General features: G+C 43.7%; 2 protein-coding genes across 2 annotated transcripts; one reads left to right on the top strand and one right to left on the bottom strand.

The window, feature by feature from the left end:
• Positions 1–12,215: 12,215 nt before the first annotated feature.
• LOC136496582 (uncharacterized) lies at positions 12,216–15,011 on the bottom strand. The gene is made up of 2 exons (XM_066492296.1): positions 14,744–15,011; positions 12,216–12,682 (listed from the first exon to the last, which is right to left on the bottom strand). Exons 1-2 carry the CDS (start codon positions 14,921–14,923, stop codon positions 12,449–12,451), a joined length of 414 nt encoding a protein of 137 aa, XP_066348393.1. The 5' UTR covers positions 14,924–15,011; the 3' UTR covers positions 12,216–12,448.
• A 2,341-nt stretch (positions 15,012–17,352) lies between these two features.
• Positions 17,353–20,662, top strand: LOC136496583 (large ribosomal subunit protein eL14z-like). The gene is made up of 5 exons (XM_066492297.1): positions 17,353–17,421; positions 17,528–17,629; positions 20,014–20,143; positions 20,220–20,332; positions 20,411–20,662. Exons 1-5 carry the CDS (start codon positions 17,419–17,421, stop codon positions 20,468–20,470), a joined length of 408 nt encoding a protein of 135 aa, XP_066348394.1. The 5' UTR covers positions 17,353–17,418; the 3' UTR covers positions 20,471–20,662.
• The last annotated feature ends 979 nt before the right edge of the window (positions 20,663–21,641 follow it).

Here is a 21,641-nt window from a genome sequence, read left to right as displayed (position 1 = left end):
GTCCATAGCGACACAACCTCTTACACCCACCAATACCCAAACCATATCCCTGCCCGGTCACCATTTTTCCTTTTCACCATTTATATTTTCCAAGTGATAATAATACAGTAATATATTTCCTATATCTCGCGAGTGATAGGCAATCACTCGACTTCTACCAGAGTCCTGTAGCATAACAATCTACATGATCCTGTCATACTAGTAAGACTCATAGGTTAAAGATATATATATGCAAGTAGGTTTCAATCAACTCCTTAAAACTTAATGCACAAATATAATTTAAACTGCAGAAAAGTAGGGGTTATGCACCGGGGCTTGCCTGGGTAAGATATATTAAAAAGTTAGTATCTGCATCTTCAGATCATCCACCATCAACTGAACGGAAAGCCCATTGCATCATCTCCTGGAGAGAATACCATTACTCCATCTTCGAATTCCCAATCATCCTTCAATTGATCCGTTGATCCATCATCGTACCTATATGATATGCATTGATGCAAATGCATAGATGTAAATAACCAATGACAGCTGAAATGTTTAGAAATCCGATCACGCCTCACAAGCTAATGAGCTCATTCTAACGACGTTCGTACTTAGGCTACCTATCCATGTTGGCGAATAAGGCATAATTTCCCAATGAATGTTTTAGTTATACAAACCCAAGTTGTTTCTTTATTTCATTCTATCGATTTAATCTTTATTCGGACAGGGCATCATTATCTACCTAGCAAACTGATTATTCTGGAGCTACAAAAATTACCACGAGTACCTCATATTGCTAAGAACCTACTGTAAAAATTTTGGATTCAACACTATCACCGATTTATCGCAACAATTCCTATGAGTTTATATTTTTACAATATTAAGTACCCTAATTTAATTATATAGCTTCCAAAAATATTATCAAACTTTGTGAACAAAATATACTAACAGGTAGATCATGATTTTAGGAGACTAACAAAATTGATTTTACCATTTTTGGATTCATATATCATTTATATTGAATTTTACAATTTAAACTACAGACCAATTTTTAGAAAAACATTTCAGAACTGGAAAGGGACGGCGACACAAAATTGGCCCAGCAGTGGGCGCGTGGCCGGCCCAGCGGACACGCGGCCCCGGTAAAGCGGCGCGGTCCACCGACTAGGCGCGGGCCAGCCAGGGAGCAGGCCGGCCCAGGCGAGGCGCGGCGCGTGGCGCAAGCGGCCCAGGCGGGGCAGAGGACTCGGCAAGGCTAGCCGAGGGAGGGACCGACGACGATAGCGCATGACCTTGACAGAGACGTGGCGGCCGGCGAGGCAACCTCGGCAACGAGCGGCATGGCGGCTGCGGGGGCGTACCCACGACGGGCGTTGCTGGACCAGTGCGGGCAGCGGAAGAGGCAGCGGGGCGCTTCGGAGCGTGGCACAGAGGTGGAGATGCGAGCGCGCGGCGCTGCGACTGTGGGGCAGCGCAACGGGGAAGGCAAGCAGGACAAGGGCGCGGGCGTGCACTAGCGTGGCAGTGGCCGGGCGACGACGGTGTAGTCCTAGCGTGTGCTCGTGCGAGGCAGCAGCAAGGAGCAGTGAGCACCGGCACAAGAGGCAAGCAGATAAGGAAGACGAGCGAGATAGCAAGCTGGCTGTGATCCAGCACGAGACCACGGGTTCACATGTGCACGCGAGGAGACGACGGCACAGGTGGAGGCAAGGTACTGCTGGCATGGGCAGTAGGGACGCGGCCACATCGGGGTGTAAGACACGCGCAAGCAACGCGAGGAGCTGCAGGGGAAAAACAAGAACTGTGACTCGGTGCTCTTGCGTGCGGGTGAGAGGCCACCACTTAATAGACACGACATGGGGGACAGGGAAAGGACGGCACCACACGACCGGCAGTGGCGTGCCTGAGTGAACACGCTCGAGCACATGGTCCGGTCGGTGAAGGACTGGGCGATACTGCAATGATGCTCGGCTTCACGGCAAGAACAACGAACTTGATTTGAGAGAAATAAATGAGCACGGAGCTAGATGGCTTAGCGCAGCGTGGTCGGCAGGACATGAAAGTTGGCACGGACAAGACCACAACCACAAAGACAAGGTAGGCAAGGACAAGACCCAAGTAGCAGAGGCAAGATGAGACAACTCCGCTTGGCTGAACGCTGAGGCAGATAGAGGCACTAATTGCTGCGGAATGATGCGACGGAGTAGACAGATACAAGCAAGGCAAGCCACCAAAAATAGAAACAGAGGAAAATAAGAGTGTTTGGTCAACTTTCGCCACTGCAGGAGGAGCGCACAGATAAGGAAGATATAGACAAATAGAGGCATTGAAAAGCAGGCGCGTGAGATAGAGCGGGGAAAAGAAAAGGAACTTGCTGCTGCCAGAATGCTCGGTGCGACTGCCGCTCACATAAAAATCTCGGACGCGATAGCTCATACTCGTACCAAGCCATGGAACAAAATATTAAAGCATTATGTGTTTATTTTACGCAAAACAAATCGCCACAAACCGCGCTTTAAAATATACCTTCCAATTTTTACCGTTGACGCGAAAAGCTGGTTTTTAAATTTTTGAAATCCAGAAAAAAAATTGTTTTGGTAATTTTTCTTAGGCCTGAATCGCGGTGCTAAACAAGCTCGTAACACTAGGGGTGTTACAGGAGTTTGTAGACATGGTTGGAAAACTTGTGATCTTCAAAGCCCAGTGGTTGCTCAACATAGACAAGTTCTTGAATAGGGCAGTTGAGAAATGCACTCTTCATATCCATTTGATATAGCTTAAAGTCATGATGAGTGGCATAGGCTAGAAGCATTCAAATTGCTTCAAGTCTTGCCACCGGTGCATATGTTTCTTCAAAGTCCAAGCCCTCTACTTGAGTGCAACCTTGAGCAACCAACCTTGCCTTGTTCCTTATCACCAATCCATTCTCATCTTGCTTGTTGCGGAAGACCCACTTGGTGCCAATGACATTGGTATTGGGTCATTCCACCAAAATCCACACTTGGTTTCTTTCGAAGGTATTGAGCTCTTCTTGCATGGTAATCACCCAATCCAGGTCTTCAAGTGCTTGTTTTACCTTAAGAGGCTCTAAAGAGGAAACAAACGAGTAATATTGACAAAAGTTTGCTAAATGTGAATGAGTTGTTACCCCCTTTCGAAGACTCCCAAGGATGTTATCAATAGGATGATCCCGTTGTATTGTTTGCCTTAGCCTTGGATGCTCAATGGCCTCTTGTTCATTTTCTGGATCTTCATCATCATCTTGCTCAAATATGGGTTGTAGGTTTTGTCCATAAGCTAGAGTCGAATCAGCTGCTGCTGACTATGTAGGTGCGGCACTATTGCCTTCAAGTGTGGCACTACCACGTGCAGGAGTTGTAGCAGGTGTTTGCTATAGTGTAGCATCAGGTACGTCAGTAGAAATAGGTGCAGCAGCAACTTGAGGAACCACCACTTCAGTGACTTTATCTTTTTGTGGTCTAATATCACCAATAGCCAATTGCTTGATTGCTTCACATGGTGGATCCTCCTTTCCTACAACACATGAATCAACTTGCTCTACTTGAGAGCCATTAGATTCATCAAATGTCATGTCTACTGTAATCTCAACTCACCCAGAGGTTTTGTTGAAGACACGGTAGGCATGTTCATTTGATCCATAACCAAGAAGAAAACCTTCATCAACTTTAGGTGTAAACTTAGAGGTTTTGAGTTTATTATTAAGTATGAAACACTTGCACCCAAATACTCTAAAGTAAGACACCTTAGGCTTGTTACCGGTTAGAAGCTCATATGAAGTTTTCTTCAACTTCTTGTGTAGGTAGAGGCGGTTGATGGCATGGCAAGCGGTGTTGATGGCGTCACACCAAAAGATGTTCGACGTCTTGTACTCATCTAGCATTGTCCTTGCCATGTCAATGAGTGTATGATTCTTCCTCTCTACTAGACCATTTTGTTGAGGGGTGTATGGAGTTGAAAACTCATGCTTGATGCCCTATTCATCAAGAAACTCCTCAACTAGAGTATTCTTGAATTTGGTTCCATTGTCACTTTTCACTTTCTTGATGGGAAGACCGAACTCCTTTTGAGCTCTTCTAACAAATATCTTTACCTTCTCTTGAACTTGGCATTTGTCATGCAAGAAAAATACCCAAGTGAAATGGGAATAGTCATCAACAATAACAAGACCATATTTGTTATCCTCGATACTTAGGTAGGCGACCCGTACAAAGAGATCCATATGTATTAGCTCCAATGGTTGCTTGGTGGTCATGATGCTCTTTGGTGGGTGAGGTACGCCAACTTGCTTTCCGATTTGACAAGCGCTACAAATCCTATCTTTCTCAAAGTGAACATTTATTAGTCCAAGGATGCGTTCATCTTTTAGAAGTTTGGCCAAGTTTCTCATCCTAACATGGGCTAGTCGGCGATGCCAAAGCCAACCCATGCTAGATTTTTGCCACTAAACAAGTCTCAAGCTTAGCTTTACTTTTGTTGAAATCAACTAAGTAAAGCTTGTTCTTTAATTGACCCATAAAGACAATAGAGGAATCCTCCCTTCTAAAGATTTTCACGCGCCCTTATCCATAAAGAGACAATTGTAGCCCATCTCACACAATTGAGAAACGGACAACAAATTGTAACTCAACGAATCAACATGTAATACATTTGTAATTGAATGCTTAAGAGTTATAGCAACTTTATCGAGACCAATCACATCCCTCTTTGAATTGTCTTCAAAGACAATATTTTCATTTGAGTGTGTCATCGGTGAATATGATGAGAACATACTCCTTTCTCCGATCATATGATTTGTACATCCACTATCAAGCACCCAACTTGATCCACTGAAGGAGTATGCCTACAAAACAAGTTTAGTTGCTAGATTTAGGTCCCTAATTTGACTTGGGGCCTTGCATGTTAGTCATAAGGATCTTAGGAACCCAAATAGAAGTATTCCTATATATGTTGGTTTCCTTTCCAACATATTTTGCAACCACTTTCTCACCGCTGTTGTTCTTCAAAACAAAGCATGATGTCAAGCTTTGTTGAGGTGCATAAGTCTTTGGTTGATAGGCATACTTATTCTTGGTGACCCACAATGATTTCTTAGGCTTCTAAAAAACCTGTTTCTACTGGTACACCTTCTTAGGCTTAGTTTGATCAGGAGTAGAATTGGTAGCCTTTCCATTTTTGTGGGGTGCGGCACTGCCGCCCTTCACTGTGGCACTGCCGCTGTGCGACACTGCTACTCTGGGATGCTGCACTACCGTGGTCTATGAAGGCTGATCTATACCAATTTTGCCCTTCCTCTCAAACTGCACACATTCATAGCCATTCACTGTCCTCCTTCCATTTGTCTTGGCTCCTTTTTTGTGGTCGAGCCCATGCTTGATTGAGGGATGCCTTTCTTGCTTAAATTGTGGCCCTTTTGATTCATCATTCTTCTTGTCATTGAATTGGGTCACACTCATCCACCATTTTTCAATGATTTTATTGAGCCTAGCAATCTCCTTTCTCATAGCCTCTATGTTTGCAAGGTTAGTGGAATAGGTATTCAAATCAAGATTAAAACATTTTCCACAACCTTGACTAGTGGAGGAAGTAGAGGTTTCCTTTGCCTTAGAGAGATATGAGTTGCTATCCCAAAGAATGCCATATTGCATCTCAAGTTCTTTGTGCTTTTCATCCCAAGTCACAATATTTTTTTTCTTGAGAGCTTTATTTGATTTCTTTGCGATAGCATGGTCCTTTTGCTCTTTGGCCAAGGCCTTGCGCAAGGATTCCACCTCACTTCTCTCTAATGCAAGAGTTTCTTTGCTAGAAATGTAGAGATCCTCTTATTGGATAAGAGTCTCTTCTCTAGATTCTAGCTCGGCTTAGACACTCTCTAGATCCTCCATTAGCTTAGTGATGAATAATTTGGTCTTTCCATCTAAATTTTTAGTTATCATGTTTATTTCTTCATCACTAGATTCATCATCACTAGAGCTATAACTAATATCACTACTAGAGATATTACTAGGAGGTGGAGAAGATTTAGCCTTTGATTTAGATTTTACCTTCTCACGCTTTGCCATGAGACAAATGTGAGGAGAGTAGTAGATATCATTGGACATATTGTTGAAGAGCCTTGGTGTAGGGGATGACTTGTGAATGGCAATGGTTGCAATCTTCTCATCCTCTTCACTTGTGCTCTCTTTAGTTGAGTCCATTCATGCCCAATGTGAGCCTCTCCCATGTTCTTCTTGCTCTTCCTCCGGTTGTCCTCTTTCTTGTATTTGTTGTCCTTGATCTCATATGAACACTTGGCAATAAAGTGATCGGTGCTACCACAATTGTAGCATGTCCTCTTTTTCTTGTTTGGAAAGTTTCTCTTCACTACCTTGTAGCCTTGCTTCTTTAGCCCCTTGTGAAATCTCTTCATAAAGAGAGCAACATTATCAATCTTCTCATATTGATCATCATTATTTTCACTTTCACTTGAAGATGATGTGGTCTCTACTCTTTCTTGAACTTGTTTGCTTGCTTTGGGCTTGCTAGTTGAAGCTTGTTGGTTGATCTTGGACTTGCTTGTAGAGCCTTCCTTGCTTGATTTGTTGGCCTTGAGGGCTACATCTTTGATCTTGATGCCCTCTAGCTTTGCTTGCAATTCTCCAAGTTTCTTTCTCTCATTTGCTTTTTCTCTTTGCATGTCAAAGGTCAAGATCCTCCCAAGTACATCATTTGGTGTGAAGTACTCAAACTTCTTCTTGTCTCTAATTAGAGTGACTACAGTCTCATTTTTAGGTGAATAAGCTTCCAACATAATCTTAACAACTTTGTGATCATCTAGCTCATCACAACCATAGCCTCTAATCTTGCCCACCATTGTCATCAATCTATCAAACATCTCTTGTGGTACCTCTCCATCCAAGATTACAAACCGGTTGAGCTTTGACATCAACAAATCAATCCTTGCCTTTCTCACTTTGTCAACCCCTTCATGTGCTAGGTGCAAAGTGTCACATATTTGCTTGGCAACATCAACTCCAATTACTCTATTGTACTCATCACCATCCAAAGCACTAAGCAACACACTTGTGGCTTGACCATTGAGGTGAATGATTATCATATCTAGTGTTGGGTTCTTGTGATCAACCAGAGACTCAAATCCATTACAAACAATCTCCCAAATGTTGGGGTGAAGACTATAAGATAGGCTCTCATCAAGTGCTTCCACTTGGCAAAGTTAGTCCCATTGAAGTGAGGTAACTTGCCCGTGGGCACATTGATGAAAGACCTCCGATCATGGTTAGTCATAGGAATAGAAGAGTAATTAAAGGATACGGCGGCATATTTGTTGTTGGTGGCCTTGCCCTTTCCTTTCTTTTCCTTCTTGTTCCCCTTTGACACTTGGTATGACTCATCATCATCTCCATCTTCGAAACTACTTGATATGCTTGATGATGCACTTGTTGCCTTCTCTTTTTCTTCCTTCTTCTTCCTAGCTTCTCTTCTTTTTCTTCTTGCTTCTCTCTTGAGCCTTTTTTTCTTCTTTCCTTTGCTTCTTCTCCTCTAACCGCTGCTCCTCCTTCTTCTCTCTTGCTTCTCTTTTTAGCTTTCTTGCCTCCTTCCTTCTTCTTCTATCACTATCATTAAGAGCACTTTTGGCATCGGTAGCCTCAAGATGTGGTAGTGTGGTGTTGCTTGCTGTCGACACGCTCAGCTCGCTGCTGTCCGTGTCGACATCCACTAGCTTTATGCCACTAACTCCTCCTCTAGGCTCCATACCTCATGCGGTAAAGCGTATATGAGGTAACCTGCTCCAATATCACTTGTAGGATCTCTGGTTGGCCTAGAGGGGGTGAATAAGTCTATCAAAACAAACACTTAAACTGTTATCAATTTCACCCTATGGCACTGCCGCTCTAATGGGCGGCACTGGCGGACGGCTGCACTACCAGGCCAGAACAGCGGCACTGCCGCACCTGTAGACAACTTTGAGCCATAGTTTAAAATCAGTGAACAGAAACTTAGATCGGAGAAATTTCTCAGCTTACTGTAGGTATGATAGTCACAAATCAAGAATAAGTAGTAGGAACACCACACACAAGTAGATCAACTAGAAACCCTAGAAATCATCTCAACAACAATATGACATGCAAGTAATATAAATCAAGCACAAGAGACACAATGATTTATCCCGTGGTTCGGTTCGCCACCAAGGCTTGCCTACATCCATGTTGTTGAGGTTAGACACTAAGGCTTAGGGCTTTCCAACCCTTCCTCATTCTCAAGTCAAGAGACTTAACTCTTGAGATGAGGGGTGAGTTTACTAGCTTTAAGAGATGGTTACAAATCTCTTGGGCCTGCCACACAAGTTGGCAAGCTCCACGGGCGATGCTCTAGCCGGCTAGGAGCCAAGCGCCAAGAGTAACAAACACAACCGCCGGCCAAAACGAGAACCAAGTGCTCTTTTGAGTTGAGGAATCAATGGAGTTGCTCTCTAATCAAGTTTTGGACCATTTTTCTCTCAAGGATTGATGGGGAAATCAATAGATTTGCTTGAGGGCTCAAGGTCACTAATGGAGGGAGAGAGAGAGCTCCTTTTCTATTTTGGACGAGCTAGAATGAGTAGAAGGAAGAAGATAGCCATTGGGGAGGAAGAGGATGGGTATAAATACCCCCTCAGCCCCAACGGTCACTTAAGTCATGGCAGTGCCACGACTTAAGTGCGGTAGTGCCTTACTACGGTAGTGCCTCTCTTCAAGTGCGGCAGTACCGCACCAGTCAAGATAGCAAAGGTAAGAGTGAAGTTTAGGTTGTCTTGGCTGTGAATCTAAGGATGCATGTATATGTTTGACCACTAGGTAGCATATGTTAGCTTAAGCATTGTGTCCCCCTTTATAGTATGACTTTTCCTATACTTAAATTTAAAATATAAAAGAATTTAAACCTCCTTTGAGTTTGAAGCCATCAACATTTGTAATTAGGGGCTCCTTCATTTCGTGTAGCATCATCGAATATAAATTTCTTGCTTATCATCTCGATAAATCTCATTAGTTCTCTAATTATATGGTCATTATCACCAAAACCCACAATTAGGGCTTGATTGCACTTTCAGGATCGTTGTGGCTGCTGAGTTCTTGTTACTCTTGCTTGGAGCAGCGGAGGAGCTTTGGCACGTGTTGGTGATTGTTCGTGACCGGCTCCGGTGATTGTGAGGGGTCTTGTACCTTCCTCAGCGGAGAGCCGAAAGGTAACTCTAGTTGATTGCTCGTGTCATTGAGTTACCTCACTTGTGGGTAGGTTCTTACGGTGTCCAATTATGTGGACGAGGTCCGTGCAACACCTCTTAACTGTCGAACCACCAAAGTGTTGGTCGACATAATGGGGACTAGCGTGCCGACAAACATGTGAACCTTGGGAGAAAAATTGGTTGTCTCTTGCCCTTTGGTATTCTCCCGGTGATTGATGGTACTCATCTTGTGATTGGTTCACTCCTCTACACGGTGGTATAATCACCCTACTCACTCGTTTACATTCCCGCAAACTAGTTGTAGTAAGCTCTTTAGTGTAGCTAGAATTGAGAGCTTGCTTTGTAGCTTAAGATCATCTTGTGGAGCTCTTTAGTGTAGTAAGTGTGAGAGCTCTTAGTGAGTAGTGACTTAGCCATTTATGTGTCTAGTGATTATAATAACTAGAATTGTTGAATAGGTAGATTGCAACCCTTGTAGAGCTAGAGCAAGTTTGTATTTTGCTATTTGTCATACTAATCAAATTGCTCTAGTAATCTTATAGTTTTTTTAAATAGGCTATTCACCCCTCTCTAGCCATATTAGGACCTTTCACACTTGTAGTGCAATTCTCTTAGGTGTCGGAACTCCCGGCTGTTTGCGTTGGAACTTCCGACTACCAAAAGTTCTGGCTCAAACTGTCAGGACTTCTGACTGTCACTAACATTTAATTTTGAGATTATGCAGAAATTTTTAGATACGCCTATTCACCTCCCTTTAGGCATTGTTTAGATCCTTTCAGTACCTTTAATGAATTGGGATATATGTGTAATTTCTGTTGAGCACCACTCTATCCTAAAAATCCTAAAACATTATTTTTTTGGGATGGACGGAGTATTCACCTGTGTAAAAGATTAGCATTTGAAATTGTCGTGATATTAGTTTTTTTTCATTGCAGTGCAAAAGCGCTTGATTCTAGATCTATAGTGTAATATCTATGACCTTAGAGCTGTCTTTTAAGGGAAAATATATACACATATGGTTCTAAATGATAGTCTTTGTAATTATGACCACTATGATGACCCTCTAATTAATTAATTAATTACACTAAATCAAGTTGTCATCCTTGGATCAGCACTTGGTTTAATATGACGAATTCTGTCATCCCTGGAATCGCACAATCCATGATATCAACTACGCGCATAAATAGGATCCATTGCTAAAGAACATACATTGCTCACATAAATTCAACTTAACATAAAAGTAGTCAAGTTACATCACATGTTGTTCAACACATTAACTTCACATTACCCAAAGTACTACATCAAAGTCTAATTATACAAAAGTTTTAAAATACATCCCATGTGAACCATGCCACATCCACTGGCTACACCTCTCATATAGCTATGCTTTCACTCCTAGTCCACTGAAGGATGAGGTACATAGAAATAGCCATATGTTGAGGCCATCTCACCTGTAAAGCTCAAGTGTAGCCCCATGAGTACACCAGTGCACTCCATAGGACTTGCCTAGTATAATAAGTAAGGGAATATACATTTGATGCCAAGGTGCAAAGTTGGTTTGCACAAAAGCAATTATGCATAAAGTAAATGTTATCTAACAACTAAATCCAGGCATAGCAAGTGGTATAATAAGAAGAGTGAACATTAGCATAGGGTAGGGCTCGATCTTACATGAGTCATTTCATCGCAATAATTACTTTGGAACTAGAAATCATGAATGTACTTATAATGGGGAGTGTGGCACTGCGGAATGGTTAAGTCAATTCAAAACTCTGTAGAGGGTAGAAGTTTTACCCATAAGAGAACGAAGGTCGCCGTCCACACGACCCGATGGTCCATAATGGGTAACTCATCACCTCAACCTTTCTCATACAGGGCCAAGTTGACCAATAAACGGCCAAAATGTGTCGGGGTACTAGCTTTCTAGCTACTCCGGGCACCAAATTGCACCGAATCCACAACGTTACATGGTCAAGCATAATACTAGACTTATTAATCCTATATATGGTCAAGCATAATACTAGACTTATTAATCCTATATATGGCAAGTGGTTTGTATGGGAGAGTGCTCAAGACTCGCTACGACAAATGCAACAATCCTTAACCGATCCAAGTGAGAGATGTCATCCGAGACACTATCCTGGTGTCCTAGTGTAATGTTTCGTTAAGCTATTGTTGTGGTGGCGGTTGCTAGAGCGACATGGCCAAGATTGGTTTTGATTGTTATGTCGCTTGTCGTGGGTGCTATTGTTGAGGAGGTTGTTTGGTAGTGGCATGGTATGGACTGACACAGTGACACTAGTGCTAGTATTGGGGCAAATGGCAACAACATCGCTAATGTGTTCGTACAAAGGCATAAGTGAAAGAGAGGAAAGAAGAAGTTAAGGACAGACATGTAGAATTCATAGTCAACAATTAGTCTTAAAATTGCTGGTCAGCAGGCATAAAAAACAACCAGTTTTACTACTTGAAGGAGGGTTAATGTCTGCTTTATAATTTGGGGAGAAAAACTATTCCGTTCGTATTAAATTATAGGTCATTTTAGTTTTTGGTATACGTCTATTGACACTTTTTTTCTTATGAATGGCCAATTTTGTCAGGTTGGTCGAATTATTAGTTTTTTTCTTTTTAGCAAAGTCGAATTGTTATTTTGTTACTAGTGCTGGAGAAGATGACAAAAAAAAACTGGGTGCGCCCATTGTTGAGCTTTTCTTTTGGGCTAGGCACGGGAATGGGCTGCATGGGCTAGCTGAGTTGGGCTGTCGAAAAGAGGAGAAATTAAAGCGCGCTAAGGAAATGAGCTTTGCAGGCTGACCTGCACCTGCTCCTCTCCACTGTTCTTAATAAGAACATGCCTTCCACAAAATTGCTGGGAGTTGCCGCTAGAGCTACAGTTCCCATTCCGGCACCCCGATCACCATCAGCCAGTGGCAGTGGTTCTGTGGCAATCTTCTGTGTAGCACAATTTTAACTGCTCATAGTACTTGTTTAGTTGTTTTGCTCTGCTCATTTATAGATTCACAGTTTTGGACATAACAAAGTCGACATAAAAGCTACCCGACTCCAGTTGAAAAGAGAAAAGCTATCAGATGAGCAATATTTGCATTAACCTTTGAATGAGAAGGCACTACAAAAGAAAAGCACCAAGCATCAGTTCATGTCACTCGCTGGTTCCAGCTGCATCGCAAAGCGTCAAAGAAGCAGAGGCGGCGGTATCGTTCCTCATCAGGCGCCATCCTTGGATGGCGCCGGGTACTTGACGGCGTTCTTGACGATCTTCCTGGTGGCGGCGTCGCCGAGGTCGACGCCGCACATGTCGGAGAGGCGGATCAGGTAGAGCAGCACGTCGGAGAGCTCCTCGCCGAGGTGCTCCTTCTCGGCCTCGTCCCAGTCCGCGAGGCCCTTCCGCACCTCCCCTTTCCACATGAACAGCTCTGACAGTTCCCCGACTTCAGCAATCTGTCAGGCACAAAACAAATCAAATCATTAAGCTCTCGCCTTCCTTAACAAAAGGAACAAATAAAAAGTCCTTTCTTTTGCAAGCGAGAATGTGCGGTCGATGTTTTTTTTACATATATATATATATATATATATATATATATATATATATATATATATATATATATATATATATATATATATATATATATATATATAAAGAATCGGAATGACGAGGAGCGAATCGAATTCCTTTCAGTTCAGGTTCAGAAAATTCAGTCACAAGCTGACAGTGATCATCATTCAGCAAATCAGCAGTGACCCTGATGTCTGAACCAACATAACCACGTCAGAGGTGACAACAGCAATCTGCGTAGTATAAGACCCAACCAAGTCTCCAAAGGTGACGTGGGAAATTTGCTTCGACAGGGACCAGGGCCACGTGGCATCCGACTATCCGAGATGTGACACCTGAAAGTTGCATTCTGGTTCAGCCGGCTGCTCAGGCCATGGGCAGTGCGGAGATTAGTTACTTGTCCCATTTTGCTCCCATGAACCAACCCACACATGGATGGCTGGATCTGGACGGCATGATCTTTCAGGAGCAGCACGCTAAAAGTCTCCGAAAATATCAGGGGGGGTGAGAGAGGGAATAATGCAGAATGATTGTATTTTGGGATCGACTCTAGGTCCTGTCCCCGTCAATGTGGTTACAAGAAGTTTCTTCTTTCGAAACCAAAATTCTGAAGAATCTAGCTAGATGCATTGCGGCTCCACAACCCTGTGATACACATGTAAGTATACATCTGGGAACCTATAGTAGGTATAAATGCGTGCATGATGATCAATTCTCAGGTACAAAGTCCGCTGTCCACATGCAGTTAGTTAAGTGAAACGAATAAATCAGATAGATCTCAAGAATCTAGCTAGTCGCACTACTTGGAACAACAACCAAAAAAAAAAAGGAGAATCTTAATGAACAGTTGGTCAAAAGAGAACGCATTATATGGTGATAATTTAGTCTATACAGATAACAAGCCTATGGTGGCCATGGAATGAAGAATTTTTTTTTATCATAGCCTTTGGCAGGGAGCCCTCGTTGTTCTCTTCCTTTAAGAGACGGAGACATTGTCTATGTGCACATGATATTCGTCTTCTAGAGATGCTTCCTGCTCAGACGATGGATGGGTACTGTTTCCCTCTCGTCTGCAGTGGTAACCATTTTTTTTTTTGGTTTAGTTTAAGCCCCGTTTGGCACGGCTCATCCAAAACGGCTTTATCGGTGAAGCCAAAGCCGACGAAGCCAGAAAAACTGGCTTTTCCTGGCTTCTAGTTCATTTTAATTCCAGCTTACAAAACGGCTTCACGCTACGGTGCCTCAATTTGCACAAAATAGATGAAGCCGAAGCCGGCATAAGCCGTACCAAAGAGACCCTTAATCACAACAACAGTAACACGTAGTAGTACTGTATATGTCGTCAAGAAGTACTGTGACCAAATTCATACTTGAGTTACCACTTACGTATGCCACACTGAAAATAAGAACACAGATGCGGAACTCAAAATAATATTTGGACATGCGTAGTACTGTATTTGTTTTACTGCAATGCAGATCATGATCATGAAGAAAATGCCATGCATGGTCACGCCCTGAAAGCTAATAAAAAGGCAAGCTTTTTAGCCATGACGTGTTGTGCGGTGTGCAGTGTGCAGTGATATACATCCAAAACACGTTGACAGATACTAATCGAAACCATTGATGATGATCATTCGGCGTCACGAGGAAAACGAGTCCCCAACGGCAATGGGACCATCCTACTTGCCCAAATTATGCTTTCCTAGACTGAATATTGGGGGCGTAATTCTCGATCTACTAGTGATTAACGAAGGAAAACAAAATCATCGCCGAAAGGGGGGAAAAGACGAGTGAGAGACACATAGAAAACCCTAAACTCTTCACTTCTTCAGTCTTGAAGACTTGAACAAATACGTGTGCAGGTGAAACACGAGAAGGCGAAGGGCAACACGGGATTAGATTTGGAGACTACTAGCAGAGAGCGGAGAGGAGAAGAAGATGCAAACCATGGCGAGCAGCAGGTTCCTGGGGCTATGGTACTTCTCCCAGTCCCTCTCCTTGGCGAAGTCGTTGAGCTTCTTCGACAGCTCCTTCAGGCTCACATCACCAGCAGCAGCCACCTCCTTCGTCTTCTGCTCCACCACCTCCTCCGCCATGGCGGCCGCCGCCTTCTTCTCGCCCTCCATGTCAACCGAGCACTTGCCGATCGAGGTGCCTGCCTCTGGTTCGGCGCTTTGGAAGTACTCCTAAAGCAGAGGCGTGGGTGGAAAGGGGATTTGTATTTATATATATAATAAATAATATAATATAATACTCGAAGGCGTGCACCAAAGTTAGCAAGGATTTACTAGTAGTAAACAATTCAGGGAATTATTAATGGTCCTAGCTTTGGCCAGCGAGAGCGATGTTAATTACTGCCTTTATCAGTGGGCATAATCCAGATTGACAGCTTGTTTGCTGAGAAATCACAGAGCGATGCAGTTACTTCTCGCCTGGCATACACTAGGCACTTGATCGATTGCCATAACCGGCCCAAAGATTCAGATTACTTGTACGATCTTCGTTCTGACAGTTTTTACCGACACATGGACAGTAAGTTGCGTTAAGAAAGGTGTGGCCAGGTAAAAGGGTGGGGAAAAAAAGGTGGGAAGAGGCACTGTGATCTCGTAGGATCTTTTGGATATGAGCTGCCATATTTGAGGGCACAATCGATCGCGTCTCAGATTGAGTTACTTTCCTCCTTTTTAAGTCACGGCAGGAGTTTCCCTTAATCTCGAGCGCAGAATTCCGATGCAAGGGTTCAGAATGGTTTAGAGCGAAACTTCCAAGACTTGATTGTTCTTTCTCTTGTTGTTCTAGCAGTGGCAGGCAGCCGGAAGGAGCGGCTTGGCCACAGGCCTGGCAGAGCTGCCGGTGCCGCTGTCGTGGAGTGTCCGTGGGTGAGGAGGCGGCTGGCAAGCCGCAAGCCTGGCATAAAGGCAGTCAGCGCGGCAGCACCTGGCCGGAGGTACCAAATAATAAACACCACATGCGCAAATGACGGAGGCATCAAACGCGAGCCTTTTCCGGCTTTGGCGGCGGCGGCGGCGGCCGGCAACACGAACAAGGCTTGGCGAAAGCGTCCGGCCTCTCTTTCTGAGAGTGTTACCACTGCACACTCTACGGCCCACGCTGAAGACAATCCGAAGCCCAGGAGGAGTGCACGGGGTAGCAGAATTTGGGGTTGTTTAGTTCTTAGGTCCTCCTAAAATTTATATCACATTAAATATTTAGATATTAATAAAGAGCATTAAATATATATTAATTATAAAATCAATTACATAGATGAAGGTTAATTTGCGAGATGATTTTTTAAACCTAATTAATCTATCATTAGCATATGTTGCTGTAGCACCACGTTGTCAAAACATGGACTAATTAGGTTTAAAAGTTTAGTCTCGTAAATTAGTCGTAAGTTATGTAATTAATTTCATAATTACTCTATATTTAATACTTCATGCATGTGTCTAAATATTCGATGTGACAGAAATTTTAGGAGCGCCTGTAGAAACCAAACAGGATCTTTATGGAGCAGTCCTAGACACACTAGGATAGCCCATACTCGTTGGAGTTTTTTTTTTTTGCCTCTTATGTGGGTACAATTGTAGCATTTATTTGTATACACGCACGTCCACTTAACATACTATACATCATCCGTGTATAAATAAACCTACAACATTGAACTCGGGCGGGCAGCTCTCACACCGGAGAAGCTGGCCACCGAGCTACGCGCTCGTTCTCCATACTCGTTGGAGTTGTCTGTAAAAGGACAGGGAGCAGGAGCGTGTTCTTCTCTCTCAAGCAAACCACCGGCGTGATCTGAATCTTCCTCTCTTCTCCTCGTCTCCAGATCCGGGTCCCAATTTTCAATACGAACTTGCTATGCTCAAAAAGTTTATGCTGCCTGCGTACATTTTTTTTTTGAGTTTTAGAGCCAAGCTCTGATCTTTTAACTTCACAAATGGCATACCATTCGAACCAGTTTAGCACCACAGTCTCCACACAACCTCAAAAACAACATAGACCCTTGACCAAGTAAAACAACTCCTGAGAAAGATAACACCATGCCAAACTGACTATTTTGCATTTGGTGCTAAAATTGCGATAAGGCACGTTCCACTTATTCATATTTCGAGATATGCCAAAGATTAACTCGATACATGTTTATGAGCAAACCAAACATGCCATTTGAAGTCTCAACTGAATTAAGGCCTTGTTTAGATACATGTGTATCCACTTTCAATCCACATGTGTTGAGCTGGAATGGAATAGAATTTAGTTTAATTCCACTACAATACACTTAAACACATGTGGATTGAGATGAATACATGCGTATGAGCGGAAAATACTGACTCAGCCGAAAATGGGAGATAAAGTTCAATCAAATTCCAGCCCGGCCCACACAATGAAGCCCAAGAATTTTTACAGGTACTATCCAAAACCAGCCCAAAATCATCAGCCTCAAAAGCCTCTAACTCATCTAACCTAGATCGGACGGCTACAATCCGTCTTCCCAAGATCCATCGGCTCACCCACATCCATTCCTCCCTATATACGTCTGCGGCATCAACAAAACCCCTCTTCCCCAGCCGCCCACCCGCTTCGCCGCCCCCCGCCGCCGCCGTCTCCGCCCGCAGCCACAATGGTAAGATGTCCTCGCGATATCTTCCCCCATCGAGGAGTTTTGCTGCTTTTTTCTTTGGTGTTGTTGGCTAATTTATGCGCACCTTGTTGATGTCGTGGTTCTGCAGCCGTTCAAGAGGTTCGTGGAGATCGGGCGAGTGGCCCTTGTGAACTACGGCAAGGAGTATGGCCGCCTCGTCGTTATCGTCGACGTCGTCGACCAGAACAGGGTGAGTCGGATCACTTCTCTCTCGCGCTTGGGCTGATGTGTGGATACAGGCCAGGTGTTCGATGGTACTGTGGTTTTATGAACTTTTTTTTTTCTGTTGCGCGCGTTAGGTCGTTGATCATTACTGTTCCGGTGGTCGTGCGTCTCTGCATTAGAGAAGTAGCCTGCACAGTTGAATTTGACCATTTTGATGTTCTGTGGACTGTTATGCTTTGATCTGTGTAGTACAAGTTAGCAACATCACTTATATCACAGCTGGTACAGTAAACTCTGGTCACTAGTTGATACTAATAATATTCTCTTATGAGAATGGTTGATCCACCTTTTACCAGTTAATTCTGAATGTTTAGGCAGCGAATTTCTTGCGAAATGCCCTTTCACATATGGAACACCTTAGCTCGTTGCAATCATTTTACTGAAATTAATTGAAATGTTCTGTCTAATTATGTACATATGCCCTTTGTAGTTAAGTTGGCAAGCGAAATACTTCTCTGGTTACAAAAAACATGTTTAGGGGTTAGGACACTATTTGGTCAAACTTTGATAAGAATGAGAAACATAAAAAACTATTACATTATTTAGTTTGAAAACATGTAAATTATATGTGTAGTTTTGTATTTAAAATCTTTGCAAAATCTCTTAAATTTGAAGACACATTGAAGACCTTCTAAAGCCACGTGTCTGGTATTTTTTTACCAGACAAAGCATATACCACTGTATATATCTGCTCTGAGTTTTTTGTGAGCTCACCTACAGAAATTTGTCTGCAATGTTGGTTCACTTAGTTTTATGTGGCATTTTCATGTTCTATATATTCAGAGTGGGCATTCAGTGTTAACCGACAAATCGGTTCGGTTTGTTCGGTTGCTGTGAACTTCGGTTTCCAGAAATCAGCAACCGATCGGTGTTCTATAGAATCGAAAACCGACGATTTCGGCTTCGGTTTACTCGGTTCGGTTTTTTGGTTCAACCGATCCAACCGAAGTGAGAACAGAGAAGAACAAATCGAAAGGGAAAAGGAAAACGCCAGAACCGGGAAGAACAAATCCGCAGGGTCCGTCGCTCACCGCGCCTCTCACCTAGTCGCCGCTAGCATGCCTCAGGGTCACGGCTGCGCCGACGAAGCCCTGAGCTCGCCTCGTGCTCGCGCCGCCGCCGCTGAGACCTCGCCTCGCGCTTGCACCGCCGTCGCTGAGACCTCGCCTCGCCCTCGCGCCGCCGCCCGCAAGCTCGCTCACGCGACCACGCCGCGCCGGCCATAGGATGCCTCGTCGACTGCTGCAGCCCCGCATCCCGCCCCTGGCACCGGCACCGCCGCTGCATTTTCTATTGGAACGGACGAACTCGTGGAAGACAGACCGGGATGGGAGAGCTCCTACGGATAAGGCTCTTGTGTTTGTGAGATGGGCTGCAACCGCGAGGTTGGGTTGGGCCTATACGGGCCAAGGTGGGAGGGTGGGACGGAGAGAAGCAGGGTAGTAGCACAGGGACAGGGGAGATGAATTCGGTGCTTCGGTTCAATTCCATGCTGAAACCGGCACCCGAACTTTGATGATTGCAAAACCGAGAACCGAACCGAAAACCGAACAAACCGAAACTTCGGCTCGGTTCGGTTCGGTTCGGTTATCGGTTTTCGGCTGAAAAGTGCCTAGGGTGACTATATATGATGCAGCGATGCAGTTAGTGGTTTTCGAATTTGTTGATAGCAATGTGATCTGCCTTGTTTTTTTTTTGCCCTTGTTTTTTTTTTTTTGCCCTTTTAGAAATGACATACCGACATGCTTGCATTAAGCAATATACTGTATTGATCTGATGATCTCAATATATGGCATTATTGAATTTTGATCGACAAATATGGATTAGTCATTTCCTTGTAAACGAAATCAACTCTTGTCTCTTCAAGTCTATTGATTTTCTGTGATTACAATGATCCATTCATTAAATCATCATGTGAAGTTGATGTGTACCTTCAGTATTAAAACACTTTCTACTAGTTTAAAGTTTATATTTTGTCTGCTATGGCTTCTTTATTAGTTTCCTGATAATCTTTAGGTAGGTCATTTGGGAAAGTTTGCCTAGCTGGCCGAACCCTTTTTGATCAGAGGCGCAGGCACTTAATATTGTTTCTATGCATTGCTGTGTGATTGAACAAAGCGCTTGTAATTTCATTGCTTCTTGGTAATGAATTTTGGCTTTGCTGTTGTGGATAAAAAATGACAATTGTTTATTATTTCTTGATAATTATGTCAATGGGTTCTGCTTGGCCAGCCCACTATGTACTAAACTGAAATTGCTTACTAATAGCTATTTGACCGATGATAATCATCATTGACTTGCTTTCTGGTGATGATTGAAGTTTTAAGTGTCTTTTCTGTCTGGTATTAGGCCCTTGTGGATGCCCCCGACATGGTCCGTTGCCAAATGAACTTCAAGCGGCTTTCCCTGACTGATATCAAGATTGACATTAAACGTGTCCCAAAGAAGACTACATTGATTAAGGCAATGGAGGAAGCTGGTGATTAACTGTCCCTGGAGTTATTCTTTGATATCTACCTGATGTCTATAGACCACTGATCATGTCCTAATTGCAGATGTGAAAAGTAAGTGGGAGAATAGCTCATGGGGCAAAAAGCTGATTGTCCAGAAGAGGAGAGCATCGCTCAATGACTTTGACAGGTTCAAGGTCATGTTGGCGAAGATCAAGGTTTGACACATTCCCTGAGTAGTTTTAGTGTATCTATTCTGCTTATGCCCTAATATGTTATGGTTGTCATTTGGACAGAGGGGTGGTGCCATCAGGCAAGAGCTTGCTAAGCTTAAAAAGGTGTCTGCTTCTGCTTAGATTGCTTTGTGGTTTTGATTTTGATCCTTTATGCTTCGATGTCTTGAAAATGTAATGCGCGAATTACTTCCAGTTAGCTTGTCAAGATGTCAATCTTAAACTGCCTTGTTTAGATATTTTGTCTAAAATGCTATTCCGAATCTGAGATAGTGTTATATTCTGATATCTATCAAGTGTTGCATTCTTGTTCCATTCAATGTTGTTGCTGGCTGGCTTTCAGTTTCATGTGACCTATTTCCGTTTAGAATTTGAATGCCCTCTGAAGGGGATAACGAGGTTGTATTCTGATGATGAATTGGGTATTTACCCATCCAGTGTCGTATAAACCATATAAACGTAGTACTCTCTGCAATATAAGAGATTTATAAATCATTACGAGTTTAGAGCAGATTATCCCATTCATATGGGATAGTTTAGTTTGCGGGAGCTACAAAACCTGTATGAGTTAAACCGGTTATGCTACGTTTGGAATAGACAATAGGACTATCTAAAAACAGGCACCTTCCACCTAAAATATGTATCTGTAGTCGATGATGGACCGATTTTATATGACATATGACGAATAAATTGGAATAAATTGAACAATCGTCGTGCGAAAAGTGTTACCACGAAACAACCACTAATCATAGTAAGAGACCTCAGCAGTTGCTATCATAACTTATCACGAAACAAATACAGGATTTGTTGGTTGGCGGCTAACTTTTATCCAGACTTGAGGAAGCCATTTTGGGGATGTATGGTGGGCTAGTTAGGCTCTTGGCTCGGCTAGAGCACCGAGCCACCGACCGCGTCTGGCTTTCTGGGAACACAGCGGCAGGGCATTCCCCGCTAGCCAGGCTTGGCCAACCCTCGCGCGCTTGTCCACTCACCACGACTGTCGTCGAGCCCTTGTTAGCTAGCTCCTCCGCCCTTGCGCGAGCATTGCCAACCACCTTCCTCCACGCGAGCTCCACCGCCGCCCCTCCCTGCGCGCCGCCAGCCATCACACGAGCTCGGCTGGGCACCGTGCGGGATCTGTTGCCCCCTGTACGGTGATTCTCTGTAAGTCAAGCCATGCACCAAACGTACTATTTTTTTAATATAGCCTTAGACGGTCCACGGGGGGGGGGGGGGGGGGGGGGGGGGGGGGGGGGGTGGGGGGGGGGGGAGGCGCATATGAATGTACAATTTC

Source organism: Miscanthus floridulus, chromosome 12 (assembly GCF_019320115.1).
Source record: "Miscanthus floridulus cultivar M001 chromosome 12, ASM1932011v1, whole genome shotgun sequence".
NCBI lineage: Eukaryota > Viridiplantae > Streptophyta > Magnoliopsida > Poales > Poaceae > Miscanthus > Miscanthus floridulus.
The sequence above is the reverse complement of the archived record's forward strand: the minus strand, read 5'-3'. Positions and strand labels throughout refer to the sequence as shown.

What these genes read in the sequence shown, in the direction of transcription:
- LOC136496583 (XM_066492297.1), top strand. An exon ending in ACGTCGTCGACCAGAACAGG is followed by an intron (nt 17,630 to 20,013) that starts GTGAGTCGGATC and finishes GTCTGGTATTAG; the next exon opens with GCCCTTGTGGATGCCCCCGA. An exon ending in TAAGGCAATGGAGGAAGCTG is followed by an intron (nt 20,144 to 20,219) that starts GTGATTAACTGT and finishes TCCTAATTGCAG; the next exon opens with ATGTGAAAAGTAAGTGGGAG.
- LOC136496582 (XM_066492296.1), bottom strand. Translation starts at nt 14,923, where the DNA reads ATGGAGGGCGAGAAGAAGGCGGCGGCCGCCATGGCGGAGGAGGTGGTG. An exon ending in GGAACCTGCTGCTCGCCATG is followed by an intron (nt 12,683 to 14,743) that starts GTTTGCATCTTC and finishes TGTGCCTGACAG; the next exon opens with ATTGCTGAAGTCGGGGAACT.